The 21,462-nt window shown below is 47.7% G+C and overlaps 1 protein-coding gene across 8 annotated transcripts in view; it reads left to right on the top strand.

The window, feature by feature from the left end:
- The window catches only part of LOC139269036 (protein shortage in chiasmata 1 ortholog), a 259,103-nt gene that overhangs the window by 34,514 nt on the left and 203,127 nt on the right, over nucleotides 1–21,462 (top strand). For all 8 annotated transcript variants that reach the window (XM_070888055.1, XM_070888020.1, XM_070888030.1 and 5 more), the window contains 2 exons: nucleotides 15,869–16,065; nucleotides 18,013–18,175. In XM_070888055.1, coding sequence (XP_070744156.1) covers nucleotides 15,869–16,065; nucleotides 18,013–18,175 — 360 coding nt within the window. The remainder of the gene's footprint in view (nucleotides 1–15,868; nucleotides 16,066–18,012; nucleotides 18,176–21,462) is intronic.

Here is a 21,462-nt window from a genome sequence, read left to right as displayed (position 1 = left end):
TGTTCAGTTAAACAGTACTCAGTTTATACCTTTATTGCATACATAACATTTGGCGACGTGAATACAAGAACCTTTGTTTGCAAAATGAGCATGATTGCACTTTTAGAGTGATTCGTGGAGGGAGAAGATTGGACAGACTTTGTGAGCTGTTTGAACCAATACTTTGTGGCTAACAAAATGAAGGGGGTCGACGATGCAGATCGGCGCCGGGCCATGCTCCTCACTGTGTGCGGTTCAAAGATCTACGGTCTGATAAAGAATCTGCTCATGCCGAGTGATCCAACAGAGAAAACGTACGAGGAGTTGTGTACATTGGTAAGGGAGCACCTCAAGCCAGACATGCTGCGGGACTTTGTTATCGGTATCAACCACGAGGTGATCCTGCGCAAACTTCTGGCGGTGGAGGAGTTGAATTTAAAAAGTGCCATCCAGATCGCTCAATCATGTATGACAACGGACAGGAGTTTAAAGCAAATAGCGGTGAAGAACTGAACCTCGGCAAGTACTGTAAATGTGATTGATTCGGTGTTCGGCAGAGTGGTACAAGGCACGGCCTATCCGGCTGCGTTCGCGAATGATTCGGCATTTGGCAGAGCGGCAGATGGCAGGGCCTATCCGACTGCGTTCCGCGAAACCTGTGGCTGCCCAAACTCCGCCAGCGGGAATGTATCCAACTTTTCCGTGTTGGCGTTGTGGGGGCAATTATCGGCACCAGCAGTGCTGATTTAAGTAATATAGTTGCAAAGGCTGTGTGAGAGTGGGGCATCTCCAGTGCAAGTGTCCGCAGATGAGCAAGCAAGCTGCTATGCACCACGTGGAGGATGAGAGTCAGACTAGCGCAGATCCGGATACACAATCCGAGATGCCAGAGGAGGAAGTGTATGGACTGTACTCTTTCATAACCAAGAGTAAACCAATTTTGATTAAGGTGAAGTTTAATGGGATACCGGTATCGATGGAACTGGACACGAGCGAATCAATCGATCATGAACGAGAGGGCATTTAATAAGCTGTGGTATACTAAGATTGTGAGGCCCAGGCTGAGTCCTGTTAACACCAAGCTGCGCACGTACACCAAAGAACTGATAAAGGTGATTGGCAGTGCATAAATTAATGTGTCGTATAACGGTGCAGTTCACGAGTTACCGCTGTGTATTTTTCCAGGCAATAGCCCAACACTGCTCGGCAGGAGCAGGTTGCAGAAAATCAGATGTGACTGGAACGACATCAAGGCATTGTCGTCTGCGGAAGATACATGTGCCCAAGTATTGAGCAAGTTCCCCTCGCTGTTCGAACTGGGTATCGGCAACTTCACGGGAGCCAAGGTGCAGATCCACGTGGACTCAGATGCAAGACCAGTCCATCATAAAGCTCGGGCAGTGCCGTATATGATGAGGGAGAAGGTCGAAATTGAACTGGACAGGCTCCAGCGTGAAGGGATCATATCACCGGTCGAATTTAATGAATGGGCCAGCCCCATGGTTCTTGTGCTGAAAAGTGATGGCACAGTCAGAATCTGTGGAGACTACAAGGCTACGATCAACAGGGTTTTGAAACAAGATCTGATCTGTAGTGTATGTAGGCACCTTTAGTAATGACTCCACGAGGCAGGGTATGGTACTTAAACTGCAGACCTGCAGTCGTTTATTAGCAGCTCCTGAGTGACCACAACAAGCTGTGTGTTCCTTTTTATACTGGGTTACCTGCCGTGTGCAGGCAACCCCTGGGTCTCCAGCAACAGCACCCTCTAGTGTATCGGTAAGGTGTGTACAGTACAAGAGTACATTCAATGTTGCAAGACAGTGTTACAGACATCACACAGTGAACAGTCATGCCTACACAACAAGATCAATACCCGTTACCGAAGATTGATGACTTGTTTGCGATGCTAGCCGGAGGGAAGTCGTTCACAAAACTGGACTTGACGTCGGCCTATATGATGCAGGAGTTGGTCGAGTTGTCGAAGAGGTTTACGTGCACTAACACGCACAAAAGACTGTTTATTTACCACAGGTGCCCGTTTGGAATTCGCTCGGCTGCAGCAATATTCCAGAGGAATATGGAAAGTCCACTGAAGTCCGTTCCCAGAACCGTCGTGTTCCAAGATGACATCCTGATCACCAGTCATGACCCCAAGAAACATCGGAACAACCTGGAAGAGGTTCCACTGCTTTTGGACAGAGTGGGACTCAGACTTAAATGCTTGAAGTGGCACCGGAGGTCAAATTCCTCGGGAGGAAAATCGCCACTGATGGCACCAGACCTACTGACGTGAAAACCAAAACCATCAAGAATGCACCCAAGCAGCAGAACGTGACAGAGCTGCATTCGTTCCTGGGTCTACTCAACTACTTTGGTAACTTCCTACCTAAATTGAGCACCTTACTTGAACCACTGCACATGCTATTGAGAAAAGGCAACAACTGGGTGTAGGGCGCATTGCAAGACAGAGCTTTCGAGAAAGCCACCAATCTGCTTTGCTGCTGGTACATTATGACCCATGTAAACGCATCGTCATCTGGAATTGGTTGCGTTTTACAACAAGCCAATGAGTAGGAGAAACTTCAACCTGTCGCGTACGCGTCCAAAAGTTTGTCTAAAGCAGAAAGAGCCTACAGTATGGTAGAAAAAGAAGCTTTAGCGTTTGTGTACGGTGTTAAAAAGATGCATCAATACCTGTTCGATCTGAGGTTCGAATTAGAGACCGATCACAAACCGCTCATTTCGTTGTTTTCCGAGAACAAAGCTATCAATACCAACGCTTCATTCCGCGTCCAAAGCTGGGCGCTGACCTTATCTGCCTATGATTATGCCATTCGCCACAGACCTGGCACAGAGAATTGTGCCGATGCTTTGAGCCAGTTGTCGTTGCCCATACCGGAGGTGGAAATGCCACAACTGACAGATTTAATGTTAATCATGGATGCTTTTGAGAGTGAAGGCACCCTTGTCACGGCTCAACAAGGTAAGACCTGGATCAGCCAGGACCCGATATTATTGGTGGTAAAGGGTTGCATCCTCAAAGGGGATTGGTCTGCCATACCTAAGCAAATGTGCGAGGAGGCCAAACCGTACATTCGTCGCAAGGACGAACTATCTATTCAAGCAGATTGCATATTGTGGGGCAATCGAGTTGTTGTTCCTAAGAAAGGGAGAGAGAAGTTTGTGCGTGAGTTACACAGCACACATCCTGGTATAGTGATGATGAAAGCCATTGCCAGGTTCCACGTATGGTGGCCAGAAATTGATTCTGAGCTGGAAGCAGGCATGCATCAGTACAACACTTGCTTGCAGCTCAGCAAAGCACCAGTGGAATCGTCACTGAGTCTGTGGTCATGGCCATCCAAACCTTGGTCCAGGATCCATGTAGATTTTGCAGGTCCCTTCCTGGGCAAGATGTTTTTAGTATGGTGGATGCTTATTCGAAGTGGATAGAATGCATAATCATGTCATCCAGTACGTCCACGACAACCATAGAGAATCTCAATGTCATGTTCGCGACACATGGTCTGCCTGACATAGTGGTGCGTGACCATGGGTCTTGCTTCACCAGTCAGGAGTTTCTGGAGTTTGTAAAACTTAACAGCATAAAACATGTAAGGTCAGCACCGTTCAAGCCTGCGTCCAATGGGCAAGCAGAACGTGCAGTACAAATTATCAAGCAAAGCATGAGAAGAGTAATCCAAGGGTCACTGCAGACCCGCTTGTCCTGCATACTGCTGAGTTACAGGACAAGACCCCACACGCTCACACGGGTCTTGCCTGCTGAAGTCATGATGAAAAGAGGTCTTAAGACCAAGTTATCTCTTGTACACCCGGATTTAAGAAATTGTGTTGGATACAGAAGACCGAGTCAACAAGGGTACCATGATCGTGCAACCGTGTCACGCGAACTTTCTGTTAATGATCCTGTATATGTGTTGAATTATGGTCAGGATCATTAACAGAAATCTCGCTGGTTTGCTGGTACGGTCATGGCCAAGGAGGGCAACAGAGCATTTGTTATCAAGCTCAAGAGTGGGCAAACATGCAGGAAACACATGGATCAAACGAAGTTGAGGCACACAGACGAACCCGAGCAGTCGGACGAAGAAACCGTCGACGACCAACCGACCAACCAACCAACCAGCAGCCTTCAGTGGACTCGAGGGTCATCAGTGAACCCTGAATTTCCATCACAAACTTGTTCAATAAAAATGGACTTGCAATGCCGGACATGGTCACTGCCACCCACAACAAGTCAGCCATCCAGCCACAACAGACTCCGCACATTCACCCACGGCCGCAATCGAACTGAGACGGTCAACCCGGAAGCGTAAAGCAATGGACCGTCTCAACATGTGAAAGACTGTGATAAGATCTCAGAGGGGGGTATTGTCATGTATGTACATTCTGTTTGTAGCCACCAGATGGCGTCATTGTTGGAGGCCACTGAGCAGCACGCACATGGTGCTGCTCTGGTATAAAGGGCCAGCCATTTTGTGAGTCAGGCACTTTGATGTAATAAAGCAGAGCCAAGGGTGTACCTTGTTCAGTTAAACAGTACTCAGTTTGTACCTTTATTGCATACATAACAGGCAGAAAGAGAGAGAGAGAGACACTGGAGATGTTATGTATGTTAACATTGTAACTGTATTAAATGTAGCCTATCTCCAAATTTGCAGATGACACTAAGTTGGGTGGCAGTGTGAGCTGCGAGGAGGATGCTATGAGGCTGCAGAGTGACTTGGATAGGTTAGGTGAGTGGGCAAATGCATGGCAGATGAAGTATAATGTGGATAAATGTGAGGTTATCCACTTTGGTGGTAAAAACAGAGAGACAGACTATTATCTGAATGGTGACAGATTAGGAAAAGGGGACCTGGGTGTCATGGTACATCAGTCATTGAAGGTTGGCATGCAGGTACAGCAGGCGGTTAAGAAAGCAAATGGCATGTTGGCCTTCATAGCGAGAGGATTTGAGTACAGGGGCAGGGAGGTGTTGCTACAGTTGTACAGGGCCTTGGTGAGGCCACACCTGGAGTATTGTGTACAGTTTTGGTCTCCTAACTTGAGGAAGGACATTCTTGCTATTGAGGGAGTGCAGCGAAGGTTCACCAGACTGATTCCCGGGATGGCGGGGCTGACATATCAAGAAAGACTGGATCAACTGGGCTTGTATTCACTGGAGTTCAGAAGAATGAGAGGGGATCTCATAGAAATGTTTAAAATTCTGATGGGTTTAGACAGGTTAGATGCAGGAAGGATGTTCCCAATGTTGGGGAAGTCCAGAACCAGGGATCACAGTCTAAGGATAAGGGGTAAGCCATTTAGGACCGAGATGAGGAGAAACTTCTTCACCCAGAGAGTGGTGAACCTGTGGAATTCTCTACCACAGAAAGTTGTTGAGGCCAATTCACTAAATATATTCAAAAAGGAGTTAGATGTAGTCCTTACTACGAGGGGGATCAAGGGATATGGCGAGAAAGCAGGAATGGTGTACTGAAGTTGCATGTTCAGCCATGAACTCATTGAATGGCGGTGCAGGCTAGAAGGGCCGAATGGCCTACTCCTGCACCTATTTTCTATATTTCCATGTATGACTTGCCACCAGAGGGCGCATCTATTGGAGGCCCATGGGCCACCTGCACATCTCGTGCAAGGTCGCATAAAAGGTTCACTGAGGTGGTGGTGGGTAGCATGCTGCGAGATGGAGCCGAGAACATTCGCGTCAAAGGCAGAGTCTCGATTGAGGAGATCTTCGAAGTGTTCCTTCCAGCAGGCCCTGACTGCCTCGGTGTCCTTGAACCAACACTGCACGAGATAGAAAAAGCCATAAGACAGCGTAAAAACAAGGCTACGGGTGCGGACGGAATCAGTGCTGAGGCATTGACGTATGGTGGAGATGCACTGCTGGCGCGAATACACAACCTCATCTCTCTTATCTGAAGGGAGGAGAGCATGCCGGGGGATCTCAGAGATGCAGTAATCGTGACCATCTTTAAAAAAGGGGACAAGTCCCACTGCAGCAACTACAGCGGAATCTCCCTGCTATCAGCCACTGGGAAAGTCGTCGCTAGAATCCTCCTGAACCGTCGTCTTCCCGTGGCCGAGGAGCTCCTCCCGGAGACACAGTACGGATTTCGTCCCCTACGGGGCACAACAGACATGATTTTTGCAACGCGACAGCTACAGGAAAAATGCAGGGAACAGCGCCAGCCCTTATACATGGCCGCCTTTGACCTTACAAAGGCCTTTGACACTGTCAACCGCGAGGGTCTATGGAGCGTCCTCCTCCATTTCGGGATGCCCCCACAAGTTCGTCCCCATCCTCTGCTTGCTCCACGACGACATGCAGGCCGTGATCCTTACCAACGGATCCACCACAGACCCAATCCACGTCCGGACTGGGGTCAAACCTGCGTCTTCGCCCCAACCCTCTTCTCAATCTTTCTCGCCGCCATGTTCCACCTCACAGTCAACAAGCTCCCCGCTGGAGTGGAACTAAACTACAGAACCAGTGGGAACCTGTTCAACCTGCGCCATCTCCAGGCCAGATCCAAGAGCACCCCAACCTCTGTTGTCGAGCTACAGTATGCGGACGACGCCTGCGTCTGCGAACATACATAGGCTGAAATCCAGGACATAGTCGACATATTTACTGAGGCGTACGAAAACATGGGCCTTATGCTAAACCTCCGTAAGACAAAGGTCCTCCACCAGCCTGTCCTCACTGCACAGCACTGTCCCCCAGTCATCAAGATCCACGGCGCGGCCCTGGACACCGTGGACCACTTCCCATGTCTTGGGAGCCTCCTATCAACAAGAGCAGGCATCGACAACGAGATCCAGTACTGTCTCCAGTGCAGCCTTTAGCTGCCTGAGGAAAAGAATGTTTGAAGACCAGGCCCTCAAAACTGCCACCAAGCTCATGGTCTGCAGGGCTGTAGTAATACCTGCCCTCCTGTGTGGCTTAGAGACATGAACCATGTACAGTAGACACCTCAAGTTGCTGGAGAAATATCACCAACGATGTCTCTGCAAGATCCTACAAATCCCCTGAGAGGACAGGCGCATCAACATCAGTGTCCTCATTCAGGCCAACATCCCCAGCATTGAAGCACTGATCACATGCGATCAGCTCCGCTGGGCAGGCCACATTGTTCGCATGTCAGACACGAGACTCCCAAAGCAAGTGCTCTACTCGGAGCTCCTTCACGGCAAACGAGCCAAAGGTGGGCAGCGGAAACGCTACAAGGACACCCTCAAAACCTCCCTGTTAAAGTGCGACATCCGCACTGACACCTGGGAGTCCCTGGCCCAAGACCGCCCTAAATGAAGAAAGTGCATCTGAGAGGGCACTGAGCACCTCGAGTCTCGACGCCGAGAGCATGCGGAAATCAAGCGCAGGCAGCGGAAAGAGCATGCGGCAAACCAGTCCCACCCACTCCTTCCCTCAACGACTATCTGTCCCACCTGTGACAGAGTCTGTGGCTCTCGTATTGGAATGTTCAGCCACCAAAGAACTCACTTTAGGAGTGGAAGCAAGTCTTCCTCGATTCCGAGGGACTGCCTATGATAATGATAAAAGGTTGTCTGCCATGCTGCTGAGGCACTCTGTCGTTGTATTAAAGAGACTAAGGTCACATCAGTTTTAGCTCACAGTACTCAGTCTTGTGGAGTTCTTCCATACTTAACAATTGGCAACGAGTAACAGATTACGAACTTTCATGGCTGCCGTTGGTATTTTAGAGAGATTTGTAGAGGGTGATGATTGGGAAGGCTTCGTTGAGCGTCTCGACCAGTACTTCATGGCCAACGAGCTGGATGGGGACGATAAAGCGATCAAGCGCAGGGCGATTCTTCTCCACCGTGTCTGGTTCCACAATATACGACCTCATCAAGAATCTGCTGGTACCGGAGAAACCAGCGGAGAAGAGTTGTTCGAAACCACCTCAAGCCGAAGGAGAGCATCTTAATGGACAGGTATCTCTTCTACACGCACCACCGCTCCGAGGGCCAGGACGTGGCGAGTTATGTCGTCAACCTGAGACTCCTTGCGGGAACTTGCGAATTTGCTGGATTTTGGGGGGAAATGCTGCGGGACTTTTTTGTGCTTGGCATTGGCCACGAGGTCATTCTTCGCAAACTGCTGTCTACCGAATCCCTAGATCTGAGCAAGGCCATCACGATAGCCCAGGCATTCATATCCACGAGCGATAATACCAGACAGATATCTTCCCAGCATCGACGCTCACCGGCAAGTACTGTGCATAAAATAACGTCGCTAGCAGGCAGAACTGCATATGGCAGGGTCTACACATCTGCAGCGGCAAGACCTAGGATGACTGAGTCCGCCATCGGGTGTGAATGCAAATCCATTAGCACCATCTTGGCGCCGCGGGGGTAATCATCGATCCCATCAATGTCAATTCAAGCACTATGTGTGCAAAGGCTGCGAAACAATGGGGCACCTCCAGTGAATGTGCAAGAGTGCTGCGACTCACCACGTGGCAGAGTCGGCAGAGGATGATCGATCCGGCGCGGATCACGCAGAACAAACAAGAGAGGCAACTCAACCTGAGGAAGAAGTGTATAGGGTACACACCTTTAAGAGCCCACCTATCATGCTGAAAGTCGAATTGAACGGCATTCCGGTATCAATGGAGTTGGACACGGGGGCGAGTCAGTCAATTGTGAGCCAGAAAGCTTTTGAGAAACTGTGGGGCAACAAGGCACAAAGGGCCAAACTGAGCCCGATTCAGATAAAGCTGCGCACCTACACCAAAGGGCTCTTTCCAGTCATTAGCAGTGCGGCAGCTAAGGTACCATACGATGGAGCTGTGCATGATTTATCACTGTGGATTGTATCAGGCGATGGCCCAATGCTGTTCGGCAGAAGCTGGCTGGGAAAGATTCGATGGAACTGGGACGACATCAAAGCACTATCTTAAATGGATGATCCAGCGTGCACCCAAGTGCTGAGCAAGTTTCAGTCGTTATTTGAACCAGGCACCGGCAACTTCACAGGCGCCAAGGTGCCGATCCATCTAGTCCCTGATGTAAGGCCCATTCATCACAAGGCTCAAGTGGTTCCATATATGATGAGGGAGAAAGTAGAGATCGAACTGGACACACTTCAACGAGAGGGAATCATATCGCCAGTCGAGTTCAACGAGTGGGCCAGTCTGATTGTTCCGGTGTTGAAAAGCGATGGCACGGTCAGAATCTGCGGAGATTACAAGGTAACGATCAACAGAGTCTCGTTACAAGACCAGTACCCACTACCCAAGGCGGATGACCTGTTCGCAACGTTAGTGGGGGGGGAAAGTCGTTCACCAAGTTGGACCTAACCTCCGCTTACATGACACAGGAGCTGGCTGAATCTTCGAAAAGATTGATGTGCGTCAACACGCACAAAGGACTGTTTATAGACCACAGATGCCCTTTTGGGATTTGCTCAGCTGCTGCCATCTTCCAGAGGAACATGGAGAGTCTGCTGAAATCGGTTCCGTGCACCGCTGTGTTCCAAGACGACATCCTGATCACCGGCTGTAACACCACCGAACACCTGCACAACCTGGAAGAGGTTCTAAGTTGATTAGACAGAGTGGGACTCAGGCTGAAATGCTCCAAGTATGTTTTCCTGGCGCCAGAGGTCAAATTTTTATGGAGCAAGATTGCGGCAGACGGCATCAGACCCACGGACTCAAAGACACAGGCCATCAAGGATGCACCCAGACCACAGAATGTGACGGAGCTGCATTCGTTCCTGGGACTCCTCAACTATTTTGGTAACTTTCTATCTGGGTTAAGCACTTTGCTGGAACCGTTGCACATGTTGCTACATAAGGGTGACAACTGGGTTTGGGGTAAATCTCAAGAGACAGCCTTTGAGAAAGCCAGAAACTTACTTTGTTCTAATAAGTTACTTGTACTGTATGACCCGTGTAAACGATTGTGCTAGCTTGTGATGCATCTTCGTACAGGGTCGGCTGTGTGTTACAGCAAACCAATGTATCAGGCAAACTTCAACCAGTTGCATATGCGTCTAGAAGTCTGTCTAAGGCTGAAAGAGCCTACAGTATGGTGGAGAAAGAGGCGTGAGCATGTGTATATGGGGTTAAGAAAATGCACCAATACCTATTTGGACTTCGGTTTGAGCTTGAAAACGACCACAAATCGCTCATTTCGCTGTTTTCAGAAAGCAAAGATATAAACACCAATGCTTCGTCCCGCATCCAAAGATGGGCACTAACAATGTCCGCCTATGACTGTTATCCGCCACAGACCAGGCACAGAGAACTGTGCTGATGCCCTCAGTCGGCTACCATTGCCTACAACCGGGGTGGAAATGACGCAGCCTGCAGACTTGCTCCTGGTCATGGATGCTTTTGAAAGCGAGGGGTCACCCGTCGCAGCTCGCCAGATCAGGACCTGGACCAGCCTGTGCTATCACTTGTAAAAAGTTGCGTCCTCAATGGGAGCTGGTCGGCCATTCTCGGGGAGATGCAAGATGAAATTAAGCCGTTTCACAGACGCAAAGATGAAATGTCCATCCAGTCGGATTGTCTCTTATGGGATAATCGCGTGGTTTTGCCAAAAAAAGGCAGGGAAACGTTTATACGCGACCTACACAATATCTACCCAGGTATAGTCATGATGAAGGATATAGCCAGGTCGCATGTTTGGTGGCCCGGCATTGACTCGGACTTAGAGTCATACATACACCGATGCACTAAGGAAGGCTCCATTGAGTCTGCAATCATGGCCCTCCAAACCGTGGTCCAAGATCCACGTAGATTTTGCTGGTCCCTTTCTCGGAAAGATGTTTTTAGTTGTAATGGACGCTTCCTCTAAATGGATTGAATGCGTAATCATGTCATCCAGCGCATCCACTGCCACCATTGAAAGCCTCCGGGCCATGTACGCCACCCATGGCTTGCCCGACGTCCTTGTCAGTGACAATGGACCGTGTTTCACCTGCTCGGAATTCAACGAGTTTATGAGCTGCAATGGCATCAAGCATGTCAGGTCTGCTGCGTTTAAGACCGCATCCAATGGGCAAGCAGAACAGGCAGTCCAAACTATCAAGCAGAGCTTGAAACACGTGAAGGAAGACTCCTTGCAGACCCGCTTATCTCTGGTTCTGCTCAGCCACCGGACGCAACCCCACACACTCATTGGGGTTCCCCCTGTAGAATTGTTAATGATGAGAGCACTTAAAACCAGGCTCTCCCTAGTCCACCAGATCTAAATGATCACGTGGAAACCCGGCATCACCGACAAAACGTATCACGATCGCACGGTTGTATCGCGTGACATTGATGTTAATGACCCTGTGTTTGTCCTGAATTACGGTCATGGTCCTAAATGGGTCACTGGCACTGTCTTGGCCAAGGAGGGGAATAGAGTATTTATAGTCAAACTATTGAATGGACAAATGTGCAGAAAACATTTGGATCAGACCAAACTACGGTTCACCGACAATCAGGAACAACCTGAAGAGGACATCACCATCATCGATCCACCAACACACACCCAACCAGCAATCGATCACGTCAATCAAGAGGATGAACTCACCATTCCCAACAGTCCTGTCAGACCAGCCACGCCGCAGTGCAGCAATGGTCCGACCAACTCACCCATGCCAGAGTTTGAACTCAGCGATCAACCAGGGAGCGTAGGGCCCCGGATCGTCTCAACTTCTAAATAATTTGTATCAAAGAATTTGGGGGGGAGGGGAGAGAGAGTGATGTTATGTATGTAAACATTGTAACTGTGTAAGACTTGCCACCCAAGGGTCACCTGCACACCTCGTGCAAGGGAGTATAAAAGGTTGTCTGCCATGCTGCTTTAGGCACTCTGGAGTTGTATTAAAGAGACAAAAGTCACATCAGTTTTAGCTCACAGTACTCAGTCTTGTGGAATTCTTCCATACTTAACAGGAGCAGAGGCCGAGAGAGGGACACTGGTGCAGAGAGAGAGAGCGAGACTGAGTGAGTCTGGGGCAGAGAGAGAGAGAGAGAGTGAGTCTGGGGCAGAGAGAGGGAGAGCGGGACTGGGGCAGAGAGAGATGGACTGGGGCAGAGAGAGAGAGAGAGACTGGGGCAGAGAGAGAGAGAGGGGGGACTGGGGGCAGAGGGGGAGAGAGAGAAAGAGAGAGAGAGCGAGACACTGGGGCTGGGGCAGAGAGGGAGGGGGGCGCGGGGCACAGAAGGGGGGGGGTGGTGGAGCAGAGGGGGGGGGTGCAGAGGCAGAGAGGGAGGGACGTCGAGGCAGAGAGGGAGAGAGAGAGAGAGGGACGCTGTTACGTATGCAAAAAAGGTACAAACTGAGTACTGTTTAACAACAAGGTACAACCTTGGCTCTGCTTTATTACGGCCCAAAATGCCTGACTCACAAAATGGCTGGCCTTTTATACCAGAGCAGCACCATGTGCGTGCTACTCAGTGGCATCCAACAATGACACCATCTGGTGGCTACAAACAGCATGTACATACATGACAATACCCTCCTCTCAGATCTTATCACAGTCTTTCACAAGTTGAGACGGTCCGGTGCTTTATGCTCCCGGGTTGACCGTCGGAGTTCGATTCCAGCCTTGGGTGAATGTGCGGAGTCTGTTGTGGCTGGATGGCTGACTTATTGTGGGTGGCAGTGGCCATGTCAGGAATTGCAGGTCCATTTTTATTGAACAAGTCCGTGATGGAAATTCCAGGTTCACTGATGACCCTTGAGTCCACTGAAGGATGTTGGTAGGTTGGTTGGTCGTCGACGGTTTCTTCATCCGACTGCTCTGGCTCGTCTGTGTGCCTCAGCTTTGTTTGATCCATGTGTTTCCTGCAAGTTTGCCCATTCTTGAGCTTGATAACAAATACTCCGTTGCTCTCCTTGGCCATGACCGTACCAGCGATCCATTTGGGACCCTGACCATAATTCAACACATATACAGGATCATTAACATAAATCTCGTGTGACACAGTTGCGCGATCCTGGTACCCTTGTTGACTTTGTCTTCTGTATTCAACATGATTACTTAAATCCAGGTGTACAAGCGATAACTTGGTCTTAAGACCTCTTTTCATCATGAGTTCAGCAGGCGAGACCCCTGTGAGTGTGTGTGGGGTCTTGTCCTGTAACTCAGCAGTATCAAAGACAAGCGGGTCTGCAGTGACCTTTGGGTTATTCTCCTCATGCTTTGCTTGATAATTTGTACTGCACGTTCTGCTTGCCTGTTGGACGCAGGCTTGAACGGTGCTGACTTTACATGTTTTATGCCGTTAAGTTTTACAAACTCCAGAAACTCCTGACTGGTGAAGCACAACCCATTGTCGCTCACCACTATGTCAGGCAGACCATGTGTCACGAACATGACATTGATATTCTCTATGGGTTGCTATGGACGGACTGGATGACATGATTATGCATTCTATCCACTTTGAATAAGCATCCACCACCACTAAAAACATCTTGCCCAGGAAAGGACCTGCAAAATCTACATGGATCCTGGACCAAGGTTTGTCTGCCAACACCATCCCAAACTTGCACGGTCCCACTAGACGTCTCAGGTTGGCACCGAATTCCGCCGCGCTCTGGTCCTCCGATCGAACGTGTGTATAAAACCTGTATCTTGAGATGATAATGATGCCGTCGTCTGGCTTGAGGTGCTCTCTTACCAATGTACACAACTCCTCGTACGTTTTCTCTGTTGGATCACTAGGTATGAGTAGATTCTTTATCAGACCGTAGATCTTTGAACCGAACACAGTGAGGAACACGGCCCGGCACCGATCTGCATCGTCGACCCCCTTCATTTTGTTTGCCACGAAGTACTGGTTCAAATGGCTCACAAAGTCTTCCCAATCTTCTCTCTTCACGAATCGCTCTAAAAATCCAATTGTGCTCATTTTGCAAACAAAGGTTCTTGTATTCTCGTCGCCAAATGTTATGTATGCAATAAAGGTACAAACTGAGTACTGTTTAACTGAACAAGATACAACCTTGGCTCTGCTTTATTACGGCCCAAAGGGCCTGACTCACAAAATGGCTGGTCTTTTATATCAGAACAGCACCATGTGCGTGCTGCTCAGTGGACTCCAACAATGACACCATCTGGTGGCTACATACAGCATGTACATACATGACAACCGTAGAGGCAGAGAGAGGGACATCGGGACAGAGAGGGGGGGACGTGGTCGCAGAGGCAGAGAGAGGGACGCGGTCGCAGAGGCAGAGAGAGGGACGCGGCCGTGGAGGCAGGGAGGGAGACTGGGGCAGAGAGAGAGACCCACACACACACACCCATACCGGGGTGGGGGCTGGAGGGAGTGAGAGAGAGACAGTGACTGGGGGGGATGTTGGGGGGGAGAGAGAGACTGGGGCGGGGGCAAAGATAAGAGAGAGAGACTTGGGGAGCAGAGAGGGGATGGAGGGGAGACTGGGCTGCAGGGAGAAATACTGGGAGAGAGACTGGGGGTGGGGGGGGGAGTGGGAAGAGAGAGCGAGCGAGAGACAGACACCAGGCAGAGAGAGGACAGAGAGAAAACTCGGAGAGGGGGTCAGGAACTCGTTGGGTAAAGAGCACGGAGAGCACAGTGCAAATGGGGGAAAAACGTGATCAAGGTATAAGGGGGGGTTTGAGAACGTGATCCAGATGGTAAGATGGATCACGTTCTTCCAACCCCACCCCATTTACACCCGCACCACGATCTCACTCTCCTCCCGCTAGACTGGGTTGATTTCTCAGAAAGCTCAGTGCATGTGTGACAAGTGACATCATTGGTGTAGACGAAATGCGGAAGTCACGACACTTTCACTTCATATCCAATAAACTTGTTAATGATTCGTGACTCTCACACACTGCTCTATCTATGGCACCGATGGGGGAGCAGGAGGTCAGGAACTTGTTGGGAGGGAGAAGGTCATGAATCTGTGGGGGAGGAATATGGGCTGGGGGAAGAATACCAGAAACATTGGGGTTGGGTTGGAAGAGAGAAGGTCAGAAACTTGGGCGGGGGAGCATTGGGGGAGAGGAGAAGAAAGGAAGGAACTTTGGAGGGTGGGATGAAAGTCTTAACCCACGAGAGTGAGCCCTGTCTGTTCCACGTGAGCTCTTCTATCTGGAGTCGGCAGTCAGAATGGCTCAAATTACACTTTGCTACGTCACTGGTTATGTAGGCAGGGCAGTTCTAATTATACATTCCAGAGAAACTGCTGGGTGTGTCTTATCCTTCAGGGGGACCAATTAGTAATCGTATCATGTGATAAAAGCGACCCAATCAGAGTTTTACGTGTTACAAATAAACACGTCCAAATAAGAAACAGATAAGTCATGATCTGATTGATGAGGCGAAACAGACTTGAGGGGCTGAACTACTCCTCTTTTAACTGTGTCGCTTCTTATCATTTTCAAAGAAGAGTGTGAATCTTGTGCATTCAAGCATGAATGTAACAATTAGGGAATTGAGTTGTACCAGTATATTATTTGAAAAATAGTGCATTGAAAACTGAGAGAGATCGACAGATGCTTATAACTCTAGCGGTTCATTAATGGAATGGTTGCTAAACTTGAAGGGGCAGATTTTAACAATTTTCTGGTTAGAGAAACCTTCCATTAAGGTTTCTGAACTCTCTCCAAGTCTGTTTAAATCTGATCTTGATAGTTAAACCCATTCTGGGTCAGAGGGTTATGTTGGTTGCTGTTCCTTCTGTGGTGAACTGCAGTGCAGCCAGACATTAGTGCAACAAATCATAGAAGTAAGACATGGGGTTATTCAGCTTCACCAGTCTCTTGCCTATCATAATGGGCATGGTGGCAGTAATCTTGTATATATGTCATTCTTCATACCTTTTAATCGCCTTACATTTTTTTATTTTGTTTTTCTAGAGTATATATTTATTCTATGGCATCTCAGATCGATGGTGACAGTTTTGAGATTGTGCCAAGTTCAAACCCAAACTCTCAGACTGACATGGAAGATATGAGCTCATTTTTAAGAAAAGATGTTATGCAGCTTGCAAATGATGAACAGGAGAAATTTGAGGTTATTAATCTTGCAGATGTAAAATCACAACCAGCAACAGGTAGTGTGTTAGTATTGATTGTATGAAAGCAATTGGATTCAGTGGCAATTAATAAATCTATTATTATTTGAATATAAACTATTTGTCTCAAAATGTTATTGATTTAATAGACAGGAATTCATTTAACTGAATATGTAAGATAATTTCTGTTAATGGAGGTGTTTACACTTTGGCTCTTACTGCTATAGATTTATTTGTAGATGTCAAAGATGGAGGTATTCATTCATCCCAGTCTTTTATTTACCATAATGTGCATGCTAGCCATAATATTGTGCACCCTTCAGTATGATACACTTTTGCTCGTCGTGTAAAATGTAACGTATAAGCCATGCATCTTGCAGGTTTTTATTACCAGTAAGCTTGACATGTGACAATAATGTTTTGATGGATGAAAATCTATCATAATACGTTCTATGTACTGTATTATGTACCAAGCATATGTAAATGCTGGAAGCATAAGCACTTTACTGTTAGATCGGTTCGTTTGAATAATTATGTACCTTTTGGTTTTGATTTTATCTGCAACAACTTCTGTAATTTAGTAGATTTAACCTGAAGTAGACATAGGCTGACTTGCAAATTATTATTGTACCTAATAGGAATGCTAAAGTTATTTATGTAATAAAATGTGATGAATTTCCACAGGGATTCCCCCGCTCGTCTGGTGTAACTTTGGCGGAAGAGTCGCGGAAACCACGAAAAAATGGAGGCTAGCGCTGTTCACACCATTTTCCTAGGGTTTCCGGGGCACTTCCACGAAAGTTATGGCTGACAATTGGGATAAATATGGATGAGGAAAGCCATTCAACCCATCTTAACATCCATTTAGAAAAACGTACAGTCCTACCCTCTTACATCACAGCATGCAACTGCGTCTTAAATGATTGCAAGCTATCTGCCCCAGCTACCCTGCCCAAAAGTTCATTCCAAGTGCTGATCATCTTTGTGTGAATAACTTCTTGGCATCAGTCCTAAATTTGCCTTTTTTACAGTTTGAACCTATGATTCCTGCCCTACTGTCATTGTTTACCTTGAAACAGTGCTTTGGATTTTACCTTTTCTATACCATTATAAGTTTATACACTTGCTCTCTGTTACCTTCTATCCCCTCCTTCGTGGTTGACAGGGCACTCGACTGGGTCTGTCCCATTTCCTGCACTTTTGCTTTCACCACTTTCCCTCCCTCCCAGAACCACAATAGGGTTCGCCTTGTCCTCACCTTCCAACTCACCAGCCTCCATATTCAACGGATCATCCTCCCCGCCATTTCTGCCAACTCCATCATGATGTCACCACCAAACGCATCTTTCAGTTAAAGGGGAGGGCCGCTGCGAGCTCTGCAGCCACTTTAGTGGCGTCCACTGGGCCACCAGGGAGGGCTTTGGCCTGGCCAGTGGCCCAGCACCCAAGAGGGGGTGCTGGGCTTCCTATTGGCAGCCCGGCCGTACCCGTGTCCGCCATTGTTGGACCAACTTCAGAGTTGGCCGATAATGAAAATAAAATGGCGGCCGCAGCGGTGCGCCCTCCCCTTTAAGAGCGGATGTGCCACCCAGCCATTGGCAGCTTTCCACTGGGTAAAGCTTTGAGGGCACCGAGTGGCGGCGGCTCCGTTGCTCGCGGACGGAAAGGGCTCGCCGCTCATTTAGCCTGTCTATTATCCCTTTGCAGATTGTGTCCTCCTCACAATTTGCTTTCCCACCCTCTTAGAGGCGGTAATGAACCTTAAAGAGGGGAGCAATTTCGGCCCCAATGTGTTTCATATCCTTTGATTACTATGAGCAATATTAAATTAGATCAACTAGTGTCATATAAAATTAGAGCAGTCATATGCATTGCAAAATGCATGATATTGCAGAAGAGAAATGTGAATTGCTGGTTTTGATGGTTTTCTATTGAAGCTTTGTACAAAAGTCCTAATGTATCTAATTACATTTAATTTTCTTACAGATTTTTTTCTGCATGATGAAATGGTATTTGCGGATTTCCTGTCAGAGTTTTGCAAACTGTTACCCAGGTTGCATAATCTCAATAGCAGATTGAAAATATATTCCTTAAAAGACCCGTTTGTAAATGCCGAAGGAGAACCTTTGTCTGAGAGAATGTTTTTCAGGTAAAAAAAAAAAAATTATTTTACCAAATGCAACTTAAGAACATAAGAAATAGGAGCAGGAGTAGGCCACCTGGTCCCTCGAGCCTGCTCCGCCATTTAATAAGATCATGGCTGATCTGATCATGGACTCCGCTCCACTTCCCTGCCAGCTCCCCATAACTCTTTACTCCCTTATTGCTCAAAAATCTGTCTATCTCCATCTTAAATTTGTTCAATGACCCAGCCTCCACAGCTCTCTGGGGCAGAGAATTTCATAGATTTACAACCCTCTGACAGAAGATATTCCTTCTCATCCCAGTTTTAAATGGGCGGCCCCTTATTCTGAGACTACGTCCCCTAGTTTTAGTTTCCCCTATGAGCGGAAATAGCCTCTCTCCATCCACCTTGTTGGGCCCCCTCATTATTTTGTATGTTTCAATAAGATCACCTCTCATTCTTCTGAACAATGAGTATAGGCCCAATTTACTCAACCTTTCCTCATAAGTCAGCCCCCTCATCTCCGGAATCAACCGAGTGAACCTTCTCTGAACAGCCTCCAATGCAAGTATATCCTTCCTTAAATACGGAGACCAAAACTGTACGCAGTACTCCAGGTGTGGCCTCACCAATATCTGTACAGTTGTAGCAGGACTTCGCTGCATTTATACTCTATCCCCCTTTGCAATAAAGGCCAACATTCCATTTGCCTTACTTGCTGTACTTGCATACTCACTTCTTGTGTTTCATGCATAAGGACCCACAGGTCCCTCTGCACTGCAGCACTTTGCACTTTTTCTCCATTTAAATTATAATTTGCTTTTCTATTTTTTCTGGCTAAGTAGATAACTTCACATTTTCCCACATTATACTCCATCTGCCTAAATTTTGCCCACTCACTTAGCCTGTCTATATCCCTTTGCAGATTTTTTGTGTCGTCCTCACAATTTGCTCTCCCACCCATCTTTTGTATGATCCGCAAACTTGGCCAAATTACACTCGGTCCCTTCATCCAAGTCATTAATATAGATTGTAAATAGTTGAGGCCCCAGCACCAATCCCTGCGGTACCCCACTAGTTACTGTTTGCCACCTGGAAAATGACCCATTTATCCCGACTCTCTGTTTTCTGTTAGTCAGCCAATCCTCTATCCATGCTAATATATTACCCCAATCCCGTGAACTTTTATCTTGTGCAGTAACCTTTTGTGTGGCACCTTGTCAAACGCCTTCTGGAAACTCAAATCCATTGGTTCTCCCTTATCCACCCTGCTTGTTACATCCTCAAGGAACTGTAGCAAGTTTGTCAAACATGATATCCCTTTCATGAAACCATGCTGATTCTGCTTGATTAAATTATACTTTTCCAAATGTCCCGCTACTGCTTCCTTAATAATGGACTCCAGCATTTTCCCAATGACAGATGTTAGGCTAACTGGTCTATAGTTTCCTGCCTCCTTTTTTAAATAGGGGCGTTACATTTGCAGTTTTCCAATCTGCTTGAACCGCCCCAGAATCCAGGGAATTTTGATAGATTACAATCAATGCATCCATTAGCTTTGCAGCCACTTAAAAGAAGACCCTAGGATGTAAGCTATCAGGTCCCGGAGACTTGTCCACCTTTAGTCCCATTATTTTACCTAGTACTACTTCTTTAGTGACAGTGATTGTATTAAGTTCCTCCCTCCTTGTAGCCCCTTGATTATCCACTATTGGGATATTTTTAGTGTCGTCTACCTTGAAGACCGATACAAAATATTTGTTCAATGTCTCTGCCATTTCCCTGTTCTCCATTATTAATTCCCCAGTCTCATCCGCTAGGGGACCAACATTTACTTTAGCTACTTTTTTCCTTTTTATGTACCTGTAGAAACTCTTACTATCTGTTTTTATATTCCGTGCTGCTTACTTTCATAATCAATCTTCCCTCTCTTTATCATTTTTTTAGTCGTTCTTTGCTGGCTTTTAAATGTTTCCCAATCCTCTGGCCTCCCACAAGTCTTGGTGACATTGTTTTCAATTTGATACCATCCCTTATTTCCTTAGTTAGCCACGGATGGTTATCCCTTTTACAGTCTTCTCATTGGGATATATTTTTGTTGCGAGTTATGAAATATCTCCTTAAATGTCTGCCACTGCGCATCAACCGTCCCATACTTCAATCTATTTTCCCAGTCCACTTTAGCCAACTCTGCCCTCATACCTTTGTAGTCTTCTTTATTTAAGCTTAGGATGCTGTTTTGAGATCCAACTTTCTCGCCCTCCAACTGAATTTGAAAGTCAACCATGTTATGATCACTCATTCCTAGAGGATCCTTTACTAGGAGATCATTTATTAAGCCTGTCTCATTATACAGTCATCATTATAGGCAGTCCCTTGGAATCGAGGAAGACTTGCATCTACTTTTAAAATGAGTTTTTAGGTGGCTGGACAGTCCAATACGAGAACCACAGTCTCTGTCACAGGTGGGACAGATTGTCATTGAGGAAAAGGGTGGGTGGGACTGGTTTGCCGCACGCTCTTTCCGCTGCCTGCGCTTGATTTCTGCATGCTCTTGGCGATGAGACTCGAGGTGCTCAGCGTCCACCCGGATGCACTTCCTCCACTTAGGGCGGTCTTTGGCCAGGGATTCCCAGGTTGCACTTTTAACGGCGGTTTTGAGGGTGTCCTTGTAACGTTTCTTCCCACCTTTGGCTCACTTGCCGTGAAGGAGGTCCGAGTGGAGCGCTTGCTTTGGAAATCTCGTGTCTGGCATGCGAACAATGTGGCCTGCCCAGCGGAGCTGATCAAGTGTGGTCAGTGCTTCAGTGCTGAGGATGTTGGCCTAGTCGAGGACGCTAATGGTGCGTCTGTCATCCCAGGGGATTTGTAGGATCTTGCGGAGACACATCGTTGGTGATATTTCTCCAGCGACTTGAGGTGTCTACTGTACATTGTCCATGTCTCTGAGCCATACAGGAGGGCAGGTATTACTACAGCCCTGTAGACCATGAGCTTGGTGGCAGTTTTGAGGGCCTGGTCTTCAAACACTCTTTTCCTCAGGCGGCTGAAGGCTGCACTGGAGTCGGTGTTGAATCTTGTCGTCAATGTCTGCTCTTGTTGATAAGAGGCTCCCGAGGTATGGGAAATGGTCCACGTTATCCAGGGTCACGCCGTGGATCTTGATGACTGGGGGGCAGTGCTCTGCGGCGAGGACAGGCTGGTGGAGGACCTTTGTCTTACGGATGTTAAGCGTAAGACCTATGCTTTTGTATGCCTCATAACTACGTCGACTATGTCCTGGAGTTCAGCCTCTGCATGTGGGCAGAAGC

This window comes from Pristiophorus japonicus, chromosome 1, assembly GCF_044704955.1.
Source record: "Pristiophorus japonicus isolate sPriJap1 chromosome 1, sPriJap1.hap1, whole genome shotgun sequence".
Lineage (NCBI taxonomy): Eukaryota > Metazoa > Chordata > Chondrichthyes > Pristiophoridae > Pristiophorus > Pristiophorus japonicus.
The sequence above is the reverse complement of the archived record's forward strand: the minus strand, read 5'-3'. Positions and strand labels throughout refer to the sequence as shown.